General features: G+C 39.7%; 1 protein-coding gene across 1 annotated transcript in view; it reads right to left on the reverse strand.

Annotated features, from left to right (window-relative positions):
* SMAD5 (SMAD family member 5) overlaps positions 1–26,170 on the reverse strand; it is a 52,275-nt gene extending 26,105 nt beyond the window's left edge. The window contains exons 1-2 of the mRNA XM_080803885.1: positions 26,068–26,170; positions 3,422–3,993 (exon numbers count right to left, since the gene is read on the reverse strand). Coding sequence (XP_080660011.1) covers positions 3,422–3,824 — 403 coding nt within the window. The 5' untranslated portion in view covers positions 3,825–3,993; positions 26,068–26,170. The remainder of the gene's footprint in view (positions 1–3,421; positions 3,994–26,067) is intronic.
* Positions 26,171–26,386: the final 216 nt, after the last annotated feature.

The following is a 26,386-nucleotide window of genomic DNA, read 5'->3' on the forward strand; positions in this document are numbered from 1 at the left end:
TAACTCATTTTTCCCCTGGACTCTTCATCCTTCTACAATCTAGACTGCTAAATCCTTAAGTCTGCTGGAGATCTCAAGTCCTTAGACTTCCCTTCTGTTTTGTTGGAACCCATTTCCTGGACCTCATGCTCTATTAGTTTCCTAAGAAAGGTAAAAGGAAGGGGCGCCTGGGTGGCTCAGATCATTAAGCATCTGCCTTCGGCTCTGGTCATGATCCTGAGGTCCTGGGATCCACCCCCATCGGCTCTCTGCTCAATGGAGAGTCTGCTTCTCCCTCTCAATCTGCCTCTCCCCCTGCTCATTCTCTCTCTCTCTCTCAAATAATTAAGAATTTTTTAAAAAGGTAAAAAGAAGATAAATTTTTAGTCCTTGCATATATGAAAATGTCTTGTCTTTTGTTTGTCTGCAGATTCCAGAATAAACAACTTTTTCTCTCTGAATTTTAGGGGCACTGCTTCACTATCTTCTGGAATCCAGAACTGCTCTAAGAAACCCAACATTCTCACTTCCAGTCCTTTCTATATGTCCCATCTTTTCTCTCTGGGAGTTTTCAGAATCTTCTTTTTTAACCATGATATACTAAAATTTCATACGTGGGTCTTTAACCCTAACAGCACTATCACTGCCATTCTTTTAGCTAGTCTCCATGCCCAGTGTTATTTCCATACCAGGCTTTTATTATCTCCATGTGAAATCCAGCACGGAAGACAGACTCTAAGATGGCCACCATGATTCCTGCCTCTCGGCAGGCAGGTATTCCTCTCCCTTTCAAGGTATTATCTCTGACTTGCTGCTCACCAATAGAATATGGCAAAGGTGATAGGATGTTATGTGTGACACAATATAAGAATATAATGCCCTTCTATCAAGAAAACCCTCTCTCTTCTTACTGTCTTTGAAGAAGTAAGCTGCCATAAATGCGAGCTACCTATGAAAAAGGTGGCAAACAAATGAAGGCAGCCTCTAGTCAACAACCAGCAAGAAGAGTCCAACAGCCCACAAGGAACTGAACCCCATCAACAATCATGTGAGCTGGGAAGCAGATCTTTCCCTAGCTGAGCCGTACATTGAGACCCAATACCTTAAACAGAGCCTAGCAAAGGACTCAAGGTAAACCATGTCTGGACTCCTGTCCTACAGAAACTGTGAGGTAATAAATGTGTATTAAGCCACTTAATCTGTTATGCAGCAAAAGATAATTAATGCACCCAACTAGTATCTCAGCTTATATAATTCACTCATTAAAAAATATATTTATTGTGCACCACCTACTAAGTGCCAGGTACTACAACCATTCTAGGCACTGGTGATGCCGTACAGAATGAGACAGAGAAAATTCCTGCTTATATCAGTCAGTAAATAAAATATCTAACACAGCATCAAGTAGTGATGGTGGTACATGAGTAAGGACTGAACGGAGGGAGAAAATGTATCATGAAAAGATCATGTTCTCTGAGAGTTAAGTAGGAGAAATAGAGAAGGGAAAAAAAGTCTAGATGCAGGAATAGGCCAAGTCCATGGAACAGAGGAAGTCTGAAGAGAGGTTACACAGGGTCTTGTAGAAATCTGTTCTAAGTGTAATAAAAGTCTTAAGTGTTTTAAGCATGCACAGATGTGATTTGGTACTTTTTTTTAATAACTAACTTTAGATATATATAGAGGGAATCTCAAGCAGACTCCCCACCAAGCATGGACAAGAACACAGGGCTCAGTTTCATGACTCTGAGATCATGACCTGAGCCGAAACCAAAAGTTGGACACAACTGACTAAGCCACCCAAATGCCCCATGATTTGCTATTTTTTAAAGATCACTTTGGCTGCTGTGCAAAAAACAGAACAGGTTGGGGGAAAGAACAGAGGCAGAGACCAATTAGGACACTGCTTAAGGTAGAAGATGATGATGGTCTGTCCTGGAGTAGTGGTGTTGAGAGATGGTGTAAAAGGGGACATTATTAAGATATATTCCGAAGGTACAGCAAATAGCATTTGTTCATAACTTAAATGAGGACTTCAGAGAAGAGAAAAAAAAAATGACTTCTAGGTAGCAATTACATGAATGCTGGTACCATTTACTTTGACCAGGAAAACTAGAGGTAAAAAGGACTCGGTGGGGGAAAAAATCAAAAGTCCTATTTAGATATATTATATCTGACATGTTTAGAGACATTCAAGTGGAGATGTCAAGTGGGCAACTGAATACAGAAGTCTAAAACTCAAAGGAGAAGTTCACTCTGGAGTTCAAAACATGAGAATGAGCTTATGGTTTTATGACACGTGACCACATGAGAGCCCACAGAGGAAAAATATGGACAAAGAAAAGGTCTAGGGACTGAGTCATGTGAAAATAGTAAAATAAGCCAATAACGCAACTAAGCAAAAAGAGCCAGTGAAGTAGAACTAAAAGAATGTCATGTTTCAGAAGCCAATAATGAAAAAGTTGTGAGTGGGAAAGAAGGAAAGCAAGCGCCTCTGTTGAGGCACTTCTCAAATGACGCTGAAAAGGCAAGTGAGATGAGGTCGGAGAAAGACCCCTCCAACCAGAAGGCAGTCACCAGTGATCTTGACAAGTCAAATGGTAAGGAAGACAGACTAAGCAGAGGGAGTGTCCAAAAAGAATGGGAAGAAAGTAATGTAGAGATTTAAAAAAAAAAAAAAAAAAAAGGAGACTCCTATAAAAGGACTCAAAGTAACAGTACAGGAGACTAGGGGTGAGGGGATGTGAATGAAGTTGGGACCAAAATTCTTTTTTAACTTCTGTCTAGGATGGGCAGTAGCATGACATGCTTATGTGCTGACAGAAATAGTCTAACAGAGAGGGAAAATGTAATCCTGGGGAGAGGGGTGACAACTGTATGAACAAAGTTCTTGAGTAGACAAAAGGAATGGGATGTAGTACACATATGGACTTGGGTTTTAGATAAAACAGAGACATGCTGGGGTGCCTGGGTGGCTCAGTGGGTTAAGCCTCTGCCTTCAGCTCAGGTCATGATCTCAGGGTCCTGGGTTCGAGCCCCCCATCGGGCTCTCTGCTTAGCGGGGAGCCTGCTTCCCCCTTTCTCTCTCTGCCTGCCTCTCTCCCTACTTGTGATCTCTGTCTGTCAAATAAATAAATAAAATCTTAAAAAAAAAGAGAGAGAGAGACATGTCATCCACAGGAAAGGCAGGGCATGCAAATGACTGACTCCAACTGATTCATGTACATATGACTGACTACTTACAGTGAACATGAATTAGAATTAGCTACTTGGGAGCTATTTTATCTATACACAAAAAGCTAAATTCAAAATCCACCATTTCTTCCAAGATTAAAATCTTTAGGAAGGAAACACAAGGCTAATATGGCCTTTTAATTACTAAATCCACTGAACTAGAAATCGGAAAAAGACAAGTTTTCATAAAAGTTCTCAAGGTAAAACCTACCTGGACTCTCCACTCTCTTATAGTGGTATGGGTTGATACAAACTTCTTTCTGCTTAGATCCAAAAGGAAACTCACAAATATCCAATGGCTTTAGCTCATGATGACTCTGCAAATCGGGCCAGCGCCAAACACGACAATATATGACATGGGGTAAGCCTTTTCTGTGGGAAACCTGCAGGCGTCCATCTAAAGATCTGGGAATAGTGACACATTTGCTTGGCTGTCCTGGACTGCTCAAGGCTTTCTCCAGTTCTTCCATGGCACCCTTTTTCTTTTTTAGCTTTTTCACCAAAGCATCGACTGCCTTTTCTGCCCATTTCTCCTCTTCATCACCTTGCTTCCAGCCCAACAATCGCTTTACTGCTGGACTAGTAAAGGAAAACAAGCTGGCCATTGACGTCATTTGATATAAATCTTCAGAGACCTTCCTGCAACTCAAAGTCAGGGGCTACTCAAAGAACAGTTCACAGATGAAAAATCACATAGAGGTTCTAAGCAGAAGTTCCAATTAAAAAGGGAGGAGTGACATTTATCTTCATAAGTGCCATAAGATTCTTTCATTGGTTCAAGTCCTGAAAGAGAAAGAGGGAAAAGGATAAGATCCCTAACTTAAATGCATGTAATTAACATACACCTAAATCAATATAATTAGAAAGTATGTTATTTTTAAATATGAGCAGAAAAGCATTATTACAAAAAACCCAAGTCTAAAAAGAGAAATTTTTCCTTAAGTCCTGTGACCACTCATTTCCTTTCTTCACAACATGAACAAATAACTCACTGGCAATGCCAAATAACAACCAAAAGCAAAACCGATTGCTCTACCTTCTCTCCTATATATTTTCCAAACAAGTAAGCTCTCGACTTTCATTTCCTTTCCTCAGGCCAATAAGCCCCCAAATACCCTTCTAAGGTCTGATTCTGAAGTACTTCCCTTCACTGAAACCCATGTCATGCCATGTCAATTTTGAACACATTATGTCCTAATGTCTACAAGTCTTCAGAGAAATCTCTTTCCTAAGGTCATTATTGTTCGTAAAGTGTTTCATAGACTTATATAAGGTTTGGGCAAAAGCTATAGTCCTATTTAAGTCACATTATTAGATGGAAATTTTATCAAATTTTATATTAGTTTTTTCATAAGAGATAACAAATCCTCAGATAAATCGTAACACACATAACTGCCAGAAAAATGCGAGTATCTATTTTTAAAACTAAAAACGTTGAATAGATGTAAAGAGAATAAACTCAAAGTTTAACCCAGAAAAGGACAGTTTATAATTATGTGATTCCTACTGCCTTCTGTGATATTTTAGGCATGCTAAGTTAAAGAACCTGCTCTAGGCAGACTGCCCCGCTGTACCTTTATGAAGTTCTTGGAGATAATGACAAGAGGAAGTGATGTGCAGCGGCACTGCACCGATAAGAATGGGTACAATTCCCTGTGGTCACTACACAGCCAACTACAGACAATGAGTAGCTAGTGAAACAGCAGGAGTAATGTTTGGAAAAAGGACGTCAGTAACAAATTGGAAGCCAAGAGGCTCCTTTTCTTGTGCCTAAAATTGGAAATAATGCTGCAGCTCTGTCTTTGACAATATCTACCAAACTCTGGCATCAAGACCATTCTGGATTGGGACCCATCTTCCCAGAAAAGAATACATGTGTTCAGTTAAAACCCAGGCAAACATAAACTAAAATAAAACTGAGTTGAATTCAACAAATAATATCTAATCGCTTGCTATGTGCCATACACTATGAACTGCCATGATGGTGCTTAAAAAAGAAAAAAAGACACACCAAATTATGTTTCATCTTAAGAGCCAACTGATTCATTCATTCAACATACACTTACTGAGATGTAGTAAGTGCCAAGATGATCAACCAGCACTGGCTATCCAGACTGCCATGAACCATGGTTAGAACCTAGAACAATGGGTGCAAAGGTGCACAAAGGTAAAGTAAATACTCCTCCTGTGTGGATGGACTTCCCAACCCTACATGGGGTAATTTTTGCCAGGTAGGCAAACTGACCATATTAAACCAAAGAAATATAAGGAAAGACTAAAAGTGTCAGTAACGGGTCACAGACTGTGAAGGGTTATGTGCTAAAAGAGCTGAGCTCAGCTGTAGCTACATCAAGAATACAGGATAAAAGCCATCTGGACCAGAGAGTAAAGGTAACAGAGTAAGCCAAAGTATCATTGGCCTAAGACAAAAGAAACTTCAAAGGCATAGGGACACAAACAACAACAAAAAAATCTGTGGGCAAACATGAATAGAGCATTTCCTAAAGTAGACAATAGATAGGTCTGGCTAAATGAGATCTTACCCAGTAACACTGGAACATAATGGAGACCAGACGGGGTAGTGCATGTGTGTGGAGAGAGAATATATTAACAATGTAGAGATTAAGTTGACAAGAGGGGACAAGAGGAGAGAAGCTTGAAGACCAGATAACATATTACAGTTAACCACTAGAAGGTGCTTAATAAATTTTAACTACTAATCTTACTATCATCGTCATCATCATCATCAAATACTAACCATATTATGTATTAACCAAAAAAAAAAGGAAAAGTTACTTCTGTGTGTACACAGAGAACAAGGACTAGAAGGCTACATACTAAATTCATCATTGCAGTTAACTTTGGGGAGAGGCATGAAATGGGGGAAGGGCAAGAGAGAGAAAGGGGTCCTTGTGATTTGTTTTATGTATTTCTGTATCGTTTAAAGCTTTACACAAAGGGAATCTATTAACACATAACTTGCATAATACTAAAACAAATTGTTGTGAAGAAAACAGAGTTACAAGTGCCAGTACAATGAGGAGGTAAAACTAATGCACGCTTTATTAGAGGTCAGGCAGGTAGTTTCCCTTTGAAAGGAAGGGTATTAACTAGAAGAAAATCTGAGTTTCGGCTATCCTGGTGAAGTTCTGGTTCTGCTATGGGTGATTATATGGGAGAGCTCAGTTTGTGAGAATCCAGCTAGTGGGATACTTAAGATGTGTATACACTTCTGTATGATTTTTTAAAATTTTCTGGACATACAAAAAAGTATAGAGTGCTCAGTTTCTTTCTCATTTTTCTCCCCATCATCAATCAATTCCCCTTCTCACAGGTAATCCTTTTGTATCTGTCTTTCATGCCCTTACAGAGAAATTTAACACAAATACAAATATATACAGAAAATCTTTTTTTACATAGTGGTAGTCTAAAAAGAAACAGGTACAGAGAAACATATGAACAGTTTATGTTCAAGATCTTCCCATTCCAATATAGAAAGTGCTTCCACATTCTTTTCTACTACACAGAATTCTAGTATAAAAGTAATCTTATAAGTATGTCAAACTATGTCATTCCTCTGCTCAAAGATTATTCAGTGGCTTGCCATTACACTTGGTATCCAAACTCCTTAACATCACTTTATAGGGCCTACATAATCTGGCCTTTAGCCTTTGCTCCAAAGTCATTTTGTACATTCTCCTACCTAAGTTTGCACTTAACCACTCCTTTCCATTTCTCAAGTGCTACAAAGTTATTTCTACCTTAAGGCCTTTGCTCTTGATGTTTCCTTCCCTGGAATTCTCCCTGATCTTATTTTTATTCTTTCAATTAATTCAGCTGTTCAAATGTCACTTCTTGAAAAAGGACTTCCCTGGCCACTTTTTCTAAAATAGCATATATCACACTCCTACATCATTCTCTACTTCCTACCGGGCTCACTTTTCATTGTATTTATCCTAACCTAATCAACATATTAATTTTATTTACTTATTATACGTCTTCCTCACTGAAATGTTAGTAGGCAGGTAGCTTCATCTTCCTTATCCATCATCAAACTCCCCTAGACTGAGAATAGTGCCAATTTATTAAATGAATGAGCAAGCAAGTAGTGAGTGAGTGAGCTAAAGAAAAGAACTTGGAAAAATATACATTTCTTTACCAGAGCAACCGTGTGAAGGTTAAAACAAAACACGGTATTTACGGATATGGACAGATACGGTAAGAGAAAAAAAGCATGGATAAAAATGATACACACCAGTTTCAGGACAATGAGTACTAGTTGCCACTGCTAAAAGGAAAAAAGGACAAAGAATGGAAAAGCTTCAGCTGTTTTAAAACCAGATTAAAAAACAGTTTGGCAAGTCATGAGATGTTATATTCTCTCTTCTTCTCTATGTTAAAATACTTCATAACTCAAAATATTCACAATTTTTAAATTTTTATAAAGTAGTGTGATAAAAAACAGAATTATCAGATTCTGTCCCTGACAAGATATAAGACCATGACCGGGTATCACTCTTTCTAATTCTACTAATTCTTCTATAAAAAGGGATGATGATTCCTAAGTGACTGAAGTGTTCAAGTAATAAAATATGTAGGGTTGCCTGGGTGGCTCAGTCAACACCCAACTTTTGCTTTCACAGCTCAGGTCATAATCTCAGGGTCATGGGATGGGTTCATGGGATGGAGACCCATGTCGGGCTCCACGCCGAGCATGGAGCCTACTTAAGATTCTCTCTCCCTCTGCCCCACCAACATTGAACACATGCACATCCTCTCTAAAATAAATAAAATCTTTTAAAAAATAATAAAATATGTGTGCACATATGTATAAACACAAACACAACAGATGCACTAAAAAGTGCCCTTCAAACATGAATTATGATCATGAGTTTTAAAAGGAAGAATCAAGACTCAAAAAAATGGCTGGATCTGGGGCACCTGGGTGGGTTAAGCATCCAACTCTTATTTTTGGCTCAAGTCCTCATCTCAGGATTATGAAATCAAGCCCCATGTTGGGCTCTGTGTTGGGCTCCATGCTGGGCATGGAGCCGGTTTAACATTCTCTCTTTCTCCCCCACTCCCTCTCTTAAAAAAAAAAAAAGGCTGGATCTAGTACCAACCTAACATACCCACCACTTTATACACCAGCCCAAATTCCTATACTTTTGCCCATCTGGGTTTTCCAAGAGAAATCTCAGCCATCCTTAATCAGGAGCCCAGGGCCATCCCCTTTGGTGAAAAATTTCTTTGCCACCCGATTCTAAAGAGGCTATTGACTATCATAAAAATTAATAGGACAGTGATAAGAACAGATCTTAACTTTCCAGATGGAATACAAAATCCTTCCAGGAGGAAGTCTTCAGTACCTGGCACTATTCCATGCATCATACCACATATTAAAGGAATATTTAATGAATGGTCATTGATTTTTCTATCAACTGTACCTTGAAATTAACGAAAACTTCAAATTTTAACCCAGGTGACTAAAATAATGATAACTCCATTAGCAGAATTAAGGACACTCAGAAAGTAGTTTAGTCAGTAGAGAAAACGGTTAACTCTACTGGAAAAGGGTCATGAGTAGACATACAGGTTTGGCAAGGAAAAGATGAGAAAGAGATTTAAGATTTTGCACAAACATCTGAAACAGTAACAAAAAACAGGTTTTTTTGGGTGGCATAGAGAACACTGACTGGTAGGGAAGAGAAAAAAATTACCAATGAAGTATCATTAAAAGGAGGAGCTCAGAATTAGATACAATGGTACTGCAGAATATCATACACAAGGCAGAGTTTAAAAAAAAAAAGAGAACAAGAGGAGAAAAGCTTGAAGATCAGATAACATATTGTAGTTAACCACTAGAAGGTGCTTAATAAATTTTAACTACTAATCTTACTATCATCGTCATCATCATCATCAAATACTAAACATATTATGTATTAACCGAAAAAAAAAAAAAAAAAGAAAAGTTACTTCTGCGTGTACACATAGAACAAGGACTAGAAGGCTACATACTAAATTCATCATTGCAGTTACCTTTGGGGAAAGGCATGGAATGGGGAAAGGGCAAGAGAGAGAATGACTGGTAAATGAGGATGTCATTAGCTCAACTTCAAGACAGGTTTCAGAAAAACAAATGGGTGTCAGATTCCAAAAACCTAAGACTCAATATTAGTGTTTTCTTAAAACTAGCACTGGGAAAGGAGTAGGCGCAAACCACGTACTCAAATCTTTAAATATTAAATGATTAAAAATTTTAGAAACGTCTCACACGGTGTTCTTTCCAAAAAGATTTTGTAACTTTGCAAACTGTGTGAGTGGTATGAGCAAGTAATCTAAGTACTCATTATCTAAGTCTCACAAAGTTAAAAAGAGGGGGCAACTGGGTGGCTCAGTGGGTTAAAGCCTCTGCCTTCCGCTCAGGTCATGATCCCAGGCTCCAGGGTCCTGGGATTGAGCCCTGCACTGGGTTCTCTGCTCAGCTGGGAGCCTGCTTCCTCCTCTCTCTGCCTGCCTCTCCGCCTACTTGTGATTTCTGTCAAATAAATAAAATCTTAAAAAAGAAAAAAAAAAGAGGAACAAAATTCATCATAAAAATTCACTGACGAATAAGCAAAAGAACTGATCAGGCATTTCACATAAGAAAATATTATAGTGGCCATTAAATGGTAAAATAGGCTCAACATTATTAGTTATCAGAAAAAAAAATTTTTTTAAGAAAAAAATTTTAAAGAAAACAGTGAAATATCACTCTATGTTACACATAAATCTCTATGACCCAGCAATTCCATCCCTAGGTATATATCTAAAAAAAAAAACAGGTGCTATTGTCATCAAAAGACAAGTACATGTTCAAACCAACTTTATTTTTACTTTTATTTGCCCCAAATTGGAAATAACCCAAATATCCATCAACAGTGGAATGGGGCAGTAAATCATAGTAATAACTTCAAGGAATAGACTACTTCGCAGCAATGTCAAAGAACAAACTAACATATGAGAAACACGGATGAATCACACAGACATGCTATACAGAGATATAATTATACAGAAATCAGATATAAAAGATTACACAGTATATCATTTCTTCTCAAAAACAGGCAAAACTAACCTATGTCATCAAAGACAAGAAGGTTACTAAGTGGGGACAAGAGAGCCTTGTAGGGAGAAAGAAATATTCTACAACTTGATTTGGGTGATGATGACACAGATGTACACTTAAGTAAAAGTTCACTAAGCTATACACCTTAAGATTTATAAAAAAGTCTTCAAAAAACTTGTTAGTGAACTGATCACTTAAAAACTGGTTCCCATTCACTACCACCTCCTTCACCATAAAATGACTTAAAAACCACCAGTGAAAGTGCGAAGTTTGCAAAATACAGTAAGTTTTCACAAAGTTTATTCAAATAGTGCCCAACAATGTAGGATCTGGGATTTAATTTTGCCCTACCAGTACCCCAAGCAAGTAAGTTAATTTGTTAACTGTTTCATGGATGCTGACAAAAGCCACAAGACTCCTAAGCCAGAGACAAAGGACTTTATCACTCATGGCACAGCAAGCAGCATAAGCCTCAGATTTGCAGTTCCCTTTACCTCCAAGAGACCCACAGGCATGGGAGTGAAGAAATATGACCAAGATGGACAGTACTCCTACAGTGAGTTTGCACTGATGAGGAACAATGAACTTGGGGAATTCAACTCTTTTACAGTTACATTAAGCAAGCCTCTCTTTCTGGAAAGAGAGTACCTTCACTCTAAAAGGATTAACCTTGGTCCTTAGTAAAACCAAGGTTTATTTTTTATGGATATATTTGTAAAAAAATAAAAACGCTCTTTATGTTAATAGCACAAATGACAAACACAAAGGATGCCGTATCATGCTGTTAAATTATTGTGAGAAAAATTACACCTATTAGGGGTGCCTGGGTGGTTCAACGAGTTCGGCTCAGGTCATGACCTCAGGGTCCTGAGATCAAGCCCCATGTCAGCAACCGCACGGTGCATGAAACATGCCTGCTTAGGACTGACTCTCTCCCTCTGTCCACCACCTCCCTACTGCCTCCAACTCCAGTTCATGCACTCTCTCTTAAAAAAAAATTTAAAAATAAGCCTATCCATCAAACTTGACTCATTCTTTGTTCATTTTAAGAATACATGCTTACAATTATAACCTAATGTTTTTCTAAAATTTTAATTTTTGAAGATAAAGTCCCAATCAGACCTGTAATTTACAATTTAGTTTAAAATATGGATCAAATTTTAAATGGTTTCCTTTTTTAAAAGATTTTATTTATTTATTTGAGAGAGAGAGTAGAGTGAGCATAAGAGAGAGAGACAGAGAGAACCAGTGGGAGGAGAGGCAGAGGGAGAGGGAGAAGCAGGCTCCCCACTGAACAGAGAGCCTGACAAGGGACTTGATCCCAGGATCCTGTGATCATGACCTTAGCAAAAGGCATCTGCTTACCCAAGCCACTCAGATGCCCCTTCGTTTTAAATAGGCTTTTTAAGAACCAATTATTCAGGAAAATCTACATGTGGCATGAGCTGCTCTTGATGAATTAAATTACCCTTATGAACCTCTCTTCCACTGTGGTATGCTGGAAATTCTCTGCACAAAGCAGGGGACATGGTCTGCATTGTTACCAACTAAACAGACAAAACCACATCAATGATCTTGAAAAGTTACTTACAGAGATAGACTTTTGGATATCCAGCTTTCTTAAAAGAATGTAGCTATTTCAACGAATCCAACAGCTTCCTTTCTAGAAAATCAGTTCCTTCAATGATGATGACGATAATGATGGTAATAGTAATAAACTACTAACATTTACTGAACACTACATCAAGCACAGTTAAGGACCTTACACTGAGAGACCAAAAATGATTAAAATCTCAAGACAGACACATCAGGTAAATTACATTATTCTCATTTTACAGATGAGAGAACAGGCAAAGAGAAATTAAATGTGACTTGCTTATTTCAATAGATAAGAAACAGAGCCAGGAACTGAACCCTGGCAGTCCAGCTCCACCCACACTCCTAAACACTGTACATACTTCCTCCTAAAAAGAAAGCCTCCCACCAAGGAATATCCTTCCCTTAAAGATCTTTGCCATTATTTTCCATATCTCTGACTTCTCTAAATTATTCCAATCATTATATTATCACAAGATTATACAGTTTCAGAGACCAGGGATAATCCTGTTCAATATGTTCATTTTCAAACTGATTTTTTCTGCCACTTAATATATCTTATTAACTTCATCTATGTTTAACCCTCTCCTCTCTTCTCTCAATTGAGCTAAGTCAAGTGAATAGGTATGAAAGACTAAGAGTTTACTACTACTGTAAAAAAACTTACGTTTATTATGGCAGCCTTACTCAGCTTCAAAGCTTTTTAAATTTTCATTAGGACATTTTTGCCACACTAAACACTAGAACACTGTGTGTGTGTGTGTATATGTCTGTGTGTGTGTGTGTGTGTATGTAGGTATACACCATTACGCAGATTTTAACCAGCCCAACTCTATTTCACACATCCACTTCCTTAATATTTAACATTTAGATTTCTAAATAAAATTGTTATGTTGGGATTAAAACTGTTTTATTGTATCCATATGACAGACAGATCAATTTTCTCCTGTAAACTTTGCTGTAGAATGTATCAGATTCAAAATCACACCTTGATCCACACTGAAATGAAAGCATCAGAGTGCTTGGGATACAGCAATAGATTCATTTCACTATCTTCACTTTAGTCCTTGTATAAAAGAATTTCTCACCACATACACAAAAAAACAGAGTAAGATACTATACTTTTTCCCGTTCACATATATTAGTGTATGTTCTGTGAATTCAGAGAAAACATGCAATACCTTTGAAAACAGGTTTTCTAGTGACCAAAGGTTTCATTTTGAATCTCTTATCAAAAGTTGGTTGAATTTCTCATACCCCTTTTGCCTTTCGCTATATAAAATACCCATTCTCAGTTCAGTCAGCTGTGTACATAACCATTCATATGATTCTTTCCATAGTATCTGTGAACTTATCCTAGTAATAAAGAAAAGTCCCAAAAGGCTATATTTAGTAACTTCAGTCTTTAGAGGTTATATATCGCTGGGCAGTTAAATGCGGTCCTCCTCTGTGCTCCCTTTGTACAATGCTTTGAGAGTATACTGAGGCACATATATAACCAGTGTTAAACTTCATCTTGGACTCAGAGTCATACAACACACACTTACTGGGTGCACCTAAAAAAGGGTAAACCACTAGGCCAGAAGCTAAAAGGTTAAAAAAAAAAAAAATCAATCAGGTCCAGACCCAAACTTAAAAGAATTACAAATTGATAATTAAAACATGCCATATGCATCTACAATACACAGTGGAGAATGGCAGATGCCCTAAGGGTGTATATGTGCTAAAAGAAATTCAGGGGATGGCTCTTTGGGGAAGGGAGGAGGGGGAAAGACAAGATGGATGAAGTAGCTTTATCACAGGCATAAAAGCTATGGTGGATAAAGCACAAAATCTGGGTTTTTAAGCTACCAGAATGAGAAAATACTAAATTCAGTTTGCTAAAACATAGGCAGTAGAATTAAAGAACTGTCTAGAAACATACAGTAAGGCTAATCTATACAGGGATAATAATATATGCATTGTAACACATAAAAACACCAGATTTGAAGTCTAATCACATTTTGCATCTACCATTTACACCTAAACCTCTATTTTTTTCTATTTTATATAATAAATATCCGTTCTGAAAATTAAATGAGATAAACACCTAACTCAGTGCCTGGCATGGTGTGGTTACTATTGTAATAATCATGAACATCTTGCTGTTAGGCCAAGGATTTTAAAAATATAGCTGAGCTACTTTATTTCAACAAATACACAAAGCCATCTATTTAAATGGTATTCTATTCTATTAACCTTGAAGGAAGAACAAGCTGCAAATTATACTATCACGCAGTGCTTTCTTATCACTTAAAATTTTTCTTCACGTTATCATCCTTCTGGCCTCAAGACTGTAGGTATGAAGAGTGCTCCAATATTACTCCAGGACTGTCACTCAAGGAAGACACCCATCCTGCAAGTTCTGATACTGGTGTCTGCTTCACCTTCCCAAAGGTTGTAAATGGAAGAAATGACAACAACATAAAGAGAAAGGCAGAGTTCATGCCGGAGCAATGACAACTACATCACAACTATCACCTGGCCAAAACCAACAATCAAATACCATCAAACGTAAGACACATCCCAATTTCAGAGATGTTACAAGGTGAAAAAAATGTAACTACACCTTAGAAGAAATAAGGAAATAATGCAGCTTTTTTTGTCCTCTCCCAAAGTCCCTTCTCACATTCCCCATCACTTCTGCTGCCCTCCTTTCTCTCTTGTTCTCATTCCTTTGACTCTTCTTTCCTGCCTCCTCTTTCTTCATTCCTCATAGCTTCTCCCACATTCTTCACTGCTTCCCTCCATGCTCTCCTCTAAGTGGAAAGGACAATGCATTTGATAGTCCATGTATGTGAGCCAGTGCTCTACATGAAAACCTGGCTTCTGAGCAGATTCCATCTGTGCGTCTGCCATCTTCATCCTGGGCCATCTAACACACTAAAGCTACCCTAAAGTACACCACTGGGAATCATACATATTTGTTATTTTTTAAAGATGATATATTTAATTCCTAAGAAAACAAGGGCACTTCAAGGAACTTAAGAAGAAATTATTTTCTTTTGCAATAAACATCCTAAAAAGCTATTTCAAATTTGTAACATGTAATATTTAACATGTTTAACATTTTAATATTTACTTATAAATAGTGAAGCCTTATTTCAATAGCATAATCAGGGACAGAAGACAAAGTCTGTTTTCTCTTTTTTTGCTCTTACTGAGGTCATACTAAACCAATCTTTTACAATTCTAAGTGTCAAAGTGAGCCTTTTCCTTAAAAGCCATGCTTTGTTACAGTAACACAGAGTGGCTAACCAAGTTTTTTTTTTTTTTTTAAGATTTTATTTATTTATTTGACAGAAAGAGATCACAAGTAGGCAGAGAGGAAAGCAGAGAGAGAGAGAGAGAGAGAGAAGAGGAGGAAGCAGGCTCCCTGCTACGCAGAGAGCCTGATGCGGGGCTCGATCCCAGGACCCTGGGATCATGACCCGAGCTGAAGGCAGAGGCTTTAACCCACTGAGCCACCCTGGCACCCCTAACCAAGTTAATAAAACAAAAAATACAAACTAAACTGAACAGGCCCAAGATAACTTCCAGCGAATTTCTATTTCTAGCTTGAAAACCAGAGAATCCCCCAAAATCTAAAATCCCATTAGGAAATATACAAGACAACCTGTGTAAGGTGAGCCAGTTAATTCTCATCAATATTACAGTTTGAGTGAATATAATTAAATCTAGTGATCAAACACTTTCAAACTGAGATTTAGGGGATCATAAATAGAAAAGAAGAGGAATTATCCCAAAGTAACTGGAAAACAGGGAGTAAAAGGGGAAAGGTAAAAAAATTACATACTTGTGAATAAGATTGCTGAAGAAAAAAATAACTGGGCTGTAAAAGGCTAGAGACAGACAAAGTGGAAGGCTTAGCCGGTGTACAAAAAAACAGAGCTTGGCCTAGCTCACAGTTCCTCCCCCGCAACCACAGGCACTGCACTAAGGTAAAGAAAAGCCTTAAAGATGAGGTGTGGATAACTGCTCATCATTTTAGCACAAACTTTGGGAACAATTATCACAAGCTCAAAATAGAATTTGACAATTTATAATTCGCAATACAGTTGTAAGATAGGGCGAGAATAAGGAAAAGCAAGGATCATTAAGCCCAATGAGGCAAGAAGACACTTAGCCAGTTTGTGAAACAAAGGGGAAAGGCGCCACCACAGAATGGATGCTGAACAGGGAAGAATGAACAAGAGACTACAGTCAGGCTGCTAGAAGAAACACTATGTGCAGTGCAGACTTCTAAGCAGAAAGACATGTTCCAAGAGGAATTTCAAAAAGTCAGAAATAACCAAGGAAGAGACTTAACTCGGGGGGCAGAGAAGGTAGAGGGAAAACACAGTAGAAATCCAACTATGATGGGAAGACACACCAGCTGAGGGGTATGAAGACCATGACAGCGATGGCAGGAGAGACAAAAAGTGAAGTGCTGTGACGGGCATTACAAATAATCACAGGACTTGGTGACCACCTACATGAGAAACAAGGACAACCAAGAAAGGTCAAAGTTTAAAAGCTAAAAAGTAAAGACATCACTTACCTAAAAAGGGCAATTCTAGTTATAGCCAAGACAAGGCAAGAAAGGGCTGGTGAAGGGCTGGCTTTAAGGGAGTAAAAGCACTGACACACTGCCAAGGAGATGTGAAATTAAAGCTCAAGAGAGACAGAATATGTAGATTTGGAGGATCATACGAATAGAAGTGAGGTGAATCTTGACAGTAGATGTTTCATTTATTCACAATTTACTGGGTCTTTTCAGACTAGGAACTCGGGCTGAAAAAACACTATCTGTAATCTCAAAGATCTTAAAGATAACAGGAAAAGAGAAGGTGCTACAAAGAACTTCATATGCTAGCTAGCATACCACTTAATTTAGATCTGTTTCCATATGATAACCAACAAAGATGGGGCATTAAAATAGACTGGGGAAAAAAAGGGGTGCCTGGGTGGCTCAGTCGGTTAAGTTAAGTTAAGTCGGTTAAGTCAGTTAAGACTCTTGATTTCGGCTCAGGTCATGATCTCAGAGTCATGAGATCGAACCCTGTGCTGGGCTCCATGCTGGAACCTGCTTCAGATTCTCTCTCCCTTTGCGCCCCATCCCCCACTACCCCATGTGTGCTCTCTCTCAAAATAAAAAATAAAATAATTAATTTAAATAGAGTAAAATACATATACAGCAAGCATGGAAGGCCAGTAATTGAGCAGGCAGAAATGTGGGCTACTTCTTATGTCAGAACCTGGAGGTACTTAAGAATATAACTACGAACCTATTATCTGCTATCCCCTTGGCCTTTTATAGTCTACCTCTGGTTTATGAAGACATGACTATATAACCCTCTCAATTAAAGTATTTTGTCATTTCTTAGGGAAATGACCTCAGAGCTAGAAAGAAAATCAGGATAACAATAAGACCAAGAAATCCTTGTGTATTAAATTCCCTGAAATTCTTCCAACAGACTGCAAACTATCAATCAGACAATAATGCAGAGTACCTAATAAATACAAAGAAAAGCAGCAGTATCTAGCTATAAATTAAAACAGTGTAAAACTAAGAAACATCATGCATTACAAAATACACACACACACACATTAATTCTATTTCAGCCCAAGTGTCCCTTCTTCAGGGAAGCCTTCCTAGACGCTGCTGTGTAGATAAAATCCCCCTATTATATACTCTTAATGCATGCATCACATACCTCTACTTTGTAGCACTTAACACACCTGTATTTTTACATCTAACTGTCCAATTCTGAAAGAGAACAAATTCTGCAAGACTATAAATGAGAGGAACCATACCTATTTTCACTTACCACACCGTTAAGTCCTGTGATATATATGCTCAAGAAATACTTATTTTAATGAATGAAAGAGAATGTGCTAAAAAGCTTTTGAAAGGACCTTAGCTGAAGGGTTGGGGTATTTCTCACTTTCTGCTTCATACAATTCTGTACTCCTTTTTTATTTTTTTTTTAAGTTATTTATTTGACAGACAGAGATCACAAGTAGGCAGAGAGGTAGGCAGAGAGAGTGGGGAAGCAGGCTCCCTGCCAAGCAAAGAGCCCGATGCAGGGCTTGATCCCAGGACCCTGAGATCGTGACCTGAGCTGAAGGCAGAGACTTTAACCCACTGAGGCACCCAGGCACCCCAATTCTGTACTTCTTAAAGTAAATGTACTTCTTGTACAGTCAGGGGGAAAAAACGAATTTCAAACCAAAGTCCAGCTGTACTTCAGCCATATTAAAATTCTTACTAAAGAGGGGATTTACAGGGGCACCTGGGTGGCTCAGTGGGTTAAAGCCTCTGCCTTCTGCTCAGGTCATGATCCCAGCCAGGGTCCTGGGATGGAGTCCCACATCGGGCTCTCTGCTCAGCAGGGAGCCTGCTTCCTCCTCTCTCTCTGCCTGCCTCTCTGCCTACTTGTGATCTCTCTCTGTCAAATAAATAAATAAAATCTTTAAAAAAAAAAAAAAGAGGGTATTTACATTTCAAGAGGCATTCGTATTTCAAAAGAATTCTCTCCACTGTACCTAGAATTATACAAATTTGGAGGCTGAAATTAAAGAAAAATCAATGAGAAACTAGGGCAAACAACTTCTGCTCCCAATTCATCTTTCAAAAGCACTTATCTTCCTACACCGGAATGTCTTTTGTACCTCAGAGATTTTACAAATGCCATTCTCTGCCTGAACTGCTTTCCTCAAGCCTCAGTCACTGATTTCTAAGCTCTCTCTTCATTCAGGCTTCAGCTTCAGCTGTCATCCCAGAGACCTTCCCCTGACATCACCCCCATAATCCTATATAAAATCAGTTTCCCCCAATCCCAATACCGTGTTCATTTTCTTCACTCTATGAACCAATATGTAATTATTTGTTGACTTACCTGATTTTCTTCCTCTCCCACTAGAATGTAATCTTTAAGAAACAATACTAAGCATATTCAGAGAACTTCTTAAATGTATTCAAGTAATTCATTCAAAAGTATATCTTGGGGCGCCTGGGTGGCTCAGTGGGTTAAAGCCTCTGCCTTCGGCTCAGGTCATGGTCTCAGGTCCTGGGATCGAGTCCCCGCATCGGGCTCTCTGCTTGGCAGGGAGCCTGCTTCCTCCTCTATCTCCGCCTGCCTCTCTGCCTACTTGCGACCTCTCTCCCTCTGTCAAACAAATAAATAAAATCTTAAAAAAAAGTGTATCTTTTGAGGTAGCATTCTAGGAGCTGGGAATACACACGTGAATAAAGGGGACCAAAACCTCTGTCCTCATGTAGTGTTACACTCTAGTGGAGGGAGATACACAAAAGACAATAAACAAGTGATTATTATAGTTTGTTAGGTGAAAAGTGCCATGGAGAAAAATAAAGCAGAGGAAGGGAAATGGGAAATGGTGTATGGGAGAGGTGTGATTTTAAATAGGATGGCTGAGCTGGGCCTCACTTGAGTGGGCACCAATAGAGTCAAAACTTGAAGGAAATAGGAATAAGCCAGGCAGGTATTTGTGGAAAATCACTTCAAGCAAAGGCAGCAGGCAATGTTAAAGTTCCAAGGCGGAAGCATGTCTGGCAGGCTCTGGGAACTGCAAGACCAGTGCAGTCTGAGAATAAAGTGAACAAGGAGGAGAAAATAAGAAATGGGGTTAAATAGGTAAGAGACTTGCATTTAAGGGCACTGGTTGTAAGTCAAATGAGAACACATTTGCCAGCACTCTGATGGAGACATGACAGTTTCTGACCAACATCATTAAAGAGTTACTCTGGCTGATCTGTTGAGAATAAATAGCAGAGGTAAAAGCTGGAGACCAGTTCAGAGTTACAGTCAGCTATATGAGAGATGATAATGGCTTAGACCGGAGTGATGGCAGTTGGGTGGTGAGAAGTAGATAACTTCACATACATTTTAGGGAATAGTAAGTTTCCTGATGGAAGAGATACTGGGAATGTGAGAACAGAAGAGTCAACAATGATTCCAAGGTGTCAGTACTGACTACTGGAAGAACAGGATTTGCCATCAACTGATCTGGGGGAAGGCTGATAGCAGAGCTAAAGGAAGATCAGGAGTTACATTTTACATACATTAAATGTATGAATGAAATGTTATTAAGCTTTACCAGGCTTCCATTTCCAATGAAATCATACTAACATCAAACACCCAAAGATCCTGTTCTTACCTTAAGTTACTTGAGTGGGACCTCTTAACCAACTCCCATAAAGATATATACAAACCGCCTTCCACACTCATCACCAGATACACATGCACACACAGGGCTCATGCCCAGACTTGACAAAACAATTCACAGAAACAGCTCCCTCACTTTCTGCTCCAACACCTAACGCTTCAATCCAAAATAAAAGGCAAGCAACCAATCCAAAAATTTCACCCAACACTGTTAGCCAAAACAGAACCTGCTGAGCATATCAACCCACACAAATAAATGCCCATATGGGTCACAACCCGGCATAATCTCAGCCAAACCTATAGAAAAGAATTACAGGGGCGCCTGGGTGGCTCAGTGGTTTAAGCCTCTGCCTTCGGCTCGGGTCATGATCCCAGCGTCCTGGGATCGAGCCCCACATCGGGCTCTCTGCTCAGTGGGGAGCCTGTTTCCTCCTCTCTCTCTGCCTGCCTCTCTGCCTACTTGTGATCTGTCTGTCAAATAAGTAAATAAAAAATTAAAAAAAAAAAAGAATTACAGATGGGGATTCTAAAGAAATTTCTCATAACCACAAAATTTCCACAAAATTCAGATTCATGAGGTCTGAGATTAGGGGCCTACCTCCCACTATTTTAACAAGAGTCCCAGATTTGCAGGAGGTTTGAGAACCAAGGCCCTCAGGATCATCTGCAACAGAAGAAAGTCATTTTCTTCCAAAGGTAAACTTTTCTGTGGCTGGTGGAGGTAAAGTTTAAAAAATATCCTTCCCTATGGTTCTAATACCAATAACAGTCACCAAGTATCAGCACCACTAGCATCAAACCAAGCCCAGATCCAGTCACACAATTACTAAAACATGTAAGCCACATACATGGCAGCAGGCAGAGAAGAGAAACCAAGAGCAAGCTTGCCTACAAGCTTTCCTAGATTCAGAAATCCCATTCCTTATGGGAACATCTATAAGAAAGTGGGGCTACAATCACATGGGCACTGAAATAACTTTTGGTAGAGAAACACTTCAATCTCCACTTTTCCCAATTGTGGTTCTCAATTTCCAAGATATCAAAGTTCTCATAGTGGATTTCAAGGCCATTCAGGAGCTGAACTCATGTTCCCTGACACTTCTCACAGAATAATCTTACATAGTCTCTCTTTGTGCCCACATAAGTCTCTATTTTTTTTTTATCTCCCACATCCAGACTTTTGTTTCCCAGTTTTTAATCACTCTTTAAACTTCACCTGCTCCTCTAAGTCCTCTAATTAAGCAGAGCCTGATCTAGATGTATACTCAGCCCCATAGAGCCTGCAAGATTTCCTATATTGCTACCAGATGTGTTGGAGTATACTTGTACAGGCTTGTAGACACAGGAATAGACACAGAGCTGGTCAATCATTATAGTGCTTTCCTTTAAATTATAAAATCGTCAAAGGCAGACACCAAATCATTACACTCTAAAATGTGTCTCGGGAGCACAAAGCACTAACCTGTGTACACAATGCTTTAGGAAGATGTTCTCCAGATACCTCATGTGCACCCCAGAGTTCAAGTCACATAGAAGAAAAGGGAGCAAATATGGCTCTGGGTACCTTTTCGGCTCCTGTCATCATTCATTTAATTTACACTTCCACCTCCAAAGAGTGGAAATGGTCAGTGAGTTAAGCAGGCACTCGCTTAAGTGGGCACAGAGATGTAAATAAAGGGAAAGAAAAACAGAAGACTAGCTTTGAAGTATCTCTGCAGTACCCCCTTTCCTAGGAACATACAAACCAGAATAACGAGATCTCAAGTTATACAGCCTACCAGATAGGATGCAAGACAGATCCTAACACATCATGCAAACAGAACTGAACAAAACAAAACTTGCCTTGAAAGCACCAGCTGTATTGAGATCACAGTTAAATTTGAAAAGTGTAAGACACTTCTCAGAACTCCAGGTGCTATGCTCAGAGAAAGGAGGGATGGTGACACCACTTTCTTTCTTACTGTTATTTTCAGCAATAACAAAACATACACAGAAGTCAAAAGGAAAAATCTAGTTAGACTCTCACAACACATCAAACCACTGCCAAATTTTCAGAGTATACTAGTCTGTAAATTGTATATACCTTATAGACAGAGACTGGTACACCACAGAACTCAACAGCAAAACCTGTTTACAAAATGTACTTTAACATCAGCTTCCAAAGTCAATTATAATTACAGTACTATCCATACAGAATGGTCTAATAAAGAATTCTTTCTTCTAAAATACTATCACAACCAAGTTTGGGAATACTACAATAAAAAAAGGAAGAAAACTCACTGAAACCACCTCTCTACTATGATAGGGCCAAAATTTTCTCCACCTAGCTGCCCAAAGCAAAACAAAAGCAAAAAACAAAAAAACCACCAAAACTAAAAAGCTAGGAACTAGATGACTATTTCTGAAAAACCTACTATGCAATTATCCCATCTTTTCAAACTTTTTAAAACAATAAAATTTTAGAATATGAAAGTGACATATGAAAATGGGAGATGTTGTCCTAACAACAATCTAAATTTTAACAATTCTTCCAAAAGAACAGTCTATCTTCAACTTCCAACTAGTAAACAAACCTCTCAGATTCACAGTTCTAGACAATGGCAATAAACTGGATAATGCAGCACTAAAAATTCCAATTCTATTATTCTGTTAGCTTTGGAAGTACACAAACAAGGTGTGAGAAGACATGGACAGCCTTCCTGGGGTTGTGCATCACCTTTTTTGGTGGGAAAGCACCCTACCTCTGTGCAGCCTTCCTGGGTCCTATTCTTCCAGATAACTCTCTTGTCCAGAATATTCAGACTGGTAAAGACAAAAATCATCTCTCAGGCTGAGACTGTCCTTTGTAAGAAGAAATTTTCTTCAACATCTTTGACAGGCAAACCTACTGGATGGAAGGCAGTGGTAACATCTAAAGAAATAAACTATTTTGGCTTCTTCTTTGTGGTTAGTATGAAACACACACACATACACACACACACAACAGGGAACACTGACAGTCCAGAAGAAAACACTGAAGAATGATAAACCAAAGGAATAAAGGTGGCTATATCTTAAAATATACTCAAGGAGGCTGTTAAATTCACCCAAATGCGTGGCTCAGTGCCTAAACCAACATATACATCTGGTAATAATAAACACAGATAAGTCATAAACAAAAAGGGCTTTCTTAATTCAAAAACTCTACAAGCTACTGGTAATATTAAAATTTACATAAAATACTATCAAACAGTATATGCAAAATTGATTTTTTTAAGATAGTATTAGTATTTCAATTTACATTACTAAGATGAAAAACTGGTATTTTACTGCCTAGTCTTCAAAACACTAAGAAGCCAGTATCTTTGATTTGACCAAGTTACAAATCTGTTTTCAGTAAACAGAGAAAACATACTGCCTCTGTTTAATGCAAAGGACAAAAAAGATCATCACTGCAAATCATAATGTTTGGGTTCATGATGAAAACAGGAAACAGACAGGCTGCCCAGGTATAATTATGGTTATAGTGTAATGTGCCTTCAGGTTCAGCCAAGAATTAAAACCCAGTGAAGAGTAAGCAGAATTTACTTGCCTCTACCTTGCTGCAGAAGGAAACTTTTAATAATACTTCCAGCAACATGTTACATAATCAACAGTAAACAACAATCTGATTCAAACCTCATTAGTAACAACATTCTGCCACTGTCTCCCGTTGAAATTAATAGCTGACTTTGCCAGAGGGGAAAGAAATGCAACACATATCAATCTACCCATTTCTGTGGCGCCTACCTATGTGAACCAGACAAGTAGATAATACCACCAAATCTGCACAGAATCTACAAAAATATTTTATTCTTCTCTTTTCCCGCAGTTCACCACTGGCTTTCCTTCTTTTTATCAGACTATATCATATGGATGCATATAAAATCTAAGAGGAAGTGAGCTGAGGAGGTTCACCTAACTTTTCCTGCCTATTTGAGCTCTTTCAGATCTCAAAAATGGAAGGATAAATGAGTAAATCTTTGTAACAAAGAGACACAGAAACATTTATGCAATAAAAACAGCTATGTGAAAAAGAAAGGCACACTGACTGAGGGATCCGCAATATAGAGGGAAAGGAGGATGTAATCATGCAAACAATCAAAACAAAAATTAAATTTTAAAAATCTAAAACATATTATGTACCACCTTTGTGAAGGTAACTTTTGTTTAATTTTCTGAGTTGTTCTGTATTCTTATAATCTCAGGGTTCACCGCAGAGGGAAAGAAATAGCTACCAAAGAAGGAGTAAAAGAGAAAAAAAAAAGGAATTTGTACAAATGTGTAAATAATCCATTACTTACTAAATTTGGAACACACTAATTTCCTAACAGTATTCTGATCAATACATGTTAAACTGTCACATTATGTCTAAGTACTGTTTTCCTTACAACACCCACTATGGCATTGACATCTAGCAGAAATTTTACCCTATGTGCAATGTCACTAAATCTACTGGGACTAGGGTTTTTGAGCCTTTCAGATTTCAAATTAAATCTGAAAACTCACTCTGGGCAATTTGGGTACTCTATGGAAATTCAAGTACTCTAGTTTTTGATAACTTAAATCTAATTTTTTTTTTTAAACAGCAACTCAAGGACACTTTCCTCTCAACTTCTGTGAAGCCAAGCCACAACCTCCACCTATCCAGCCTTTGTTGCTAGATAAGAACACTTTTGAGAGTGCTAGGCAACACGCATGATGTGACAAACCCAACCAGACTTCAAAACTTTTTCCACAGAAAGATAAGGTAAACAAGATATACTTAGCACCACACCCATTTACACGCACAAGCAGCCAGGAATGTTTCCCCCAACCCCCCTTCTAGACCTCCAGCTGGTCAGGAAACAATGTCTCTGCAATCAAGATAGTGATCTGGCCCAGGGTGTTCAGGCATTCCTCACCTCCAGGATGGCCTACAGCTCCATTCTCCAATGCCATCAAAAAACCAGAATTGGAACATTTTGTTAGAAATCGGGCACACGTCCAAATACCCGGGCTATCCTCGCCCCAGTTCTTTTTGCAACCAAAATCTGTTTTGGGCTACTGAGCATGCTCCGACTTAAGACAGGCGCCACATGGGAGTTTTCAAAGCTTAGGCTCCAAACTCCACGTAATAACACCAGCTGAAAGGGGAAGAGAGGGGGAAAGGAGGGGGAGGGGGAGAGGCCAGAGTATGAATTTGACTACTGATAACAAAAAGTGAAAGACCCGGCAGAGACCGAATACGATGAAGGCAAACAGGCAGCTCGGCTGGGCATTCTCCTTGCACCAATGCAGAAGTTTACAAGAAGGACAAATAAGTCTTTGCAGTGCTGAAAACGGGCACGGCAAGTGGCAGAAACCAGGTCTAACTACCAGCTGAGTGCAGCAGCAGGTCACAAGTGCCCCGAGTGTAATTCCCACCGATAAGCGTGGATCCTTATCTCTGAAACACAAAGCAACGGCGGCACAGATTCATCAAGCCACTGGACAGCTTTGCAGGGTAGCAGATCAGACGGCTCGACCGAGCTCGGCGATCCTACCAGGGGTGTGACTGAGGGTGGTGCTTAGAAGAGGTACAACAAACCGCTCCTCAGGACCCAAGCGGGGCCTGGGATCCCCCAGGGGGCGTCCGGAGCGCCTCGCTCCACACTCCCGGCAGCAACGGCGACGCACGGACCAAGGCCAGCCTACCAGCCTAGGGACGCCCCCGGCCGCAGCAAGGCCTCCGCAGCCCGACGGGCCGCCCCATCCTCGGCCGCTCGAGCCTCTGCAGGCCGGGACTCGGCCTACCTCCCGCCCCGCAGGCCCGGGCGGCTTCCGTTCCGCCCGCGGCCCAACGCGCCCGCCTCGGCCTGACTCCAGCCCTGAGGGCGAGCCGCGTCCTGGAAGAAGCTGCAGCCCCCAGCCCCGCTCGCCCGCCCGCCCCGGGGCCCCGCACTCACTCACCCGCCGGCTGGACGCACTCCCCCGACGCCGTCGCCGCGCTTCCCCTCAGTGCAACTTTATTAGCAGCTCGGCCGCGGGACACGCGCACGGCGCCCGCTCGCCCAGGACCCGGATGAGGGAGGGAAGGAGCCGGGGAGGACTCCGCTGGGGTCCGCGCATGCGCGCTAGAGCCCGAGTGACCGCTGCGAGGCCAGAGGGAAGGAAGCCTCTGAGTTTGGCTCACTGAGGCCAAGCCTGGCTTCAAGATCCGCCCGAAGCTCATATGGCTATGGCCAGGCCCAGGCGTTGGAGTCGGTGAGCTCCCACCGCCACAATGGCC

Source organism: Martes martes, assembly GCF_963455335.1.
Source record: "Martes martes genome assembly, chromosome: 5".
In the NCBI taxonomy this organism is placed as follows: Eukaryota; Metazoa; Chordata; class Mammalia; order Carnivora; family Mustelidae; genus Martes; species Martes martes.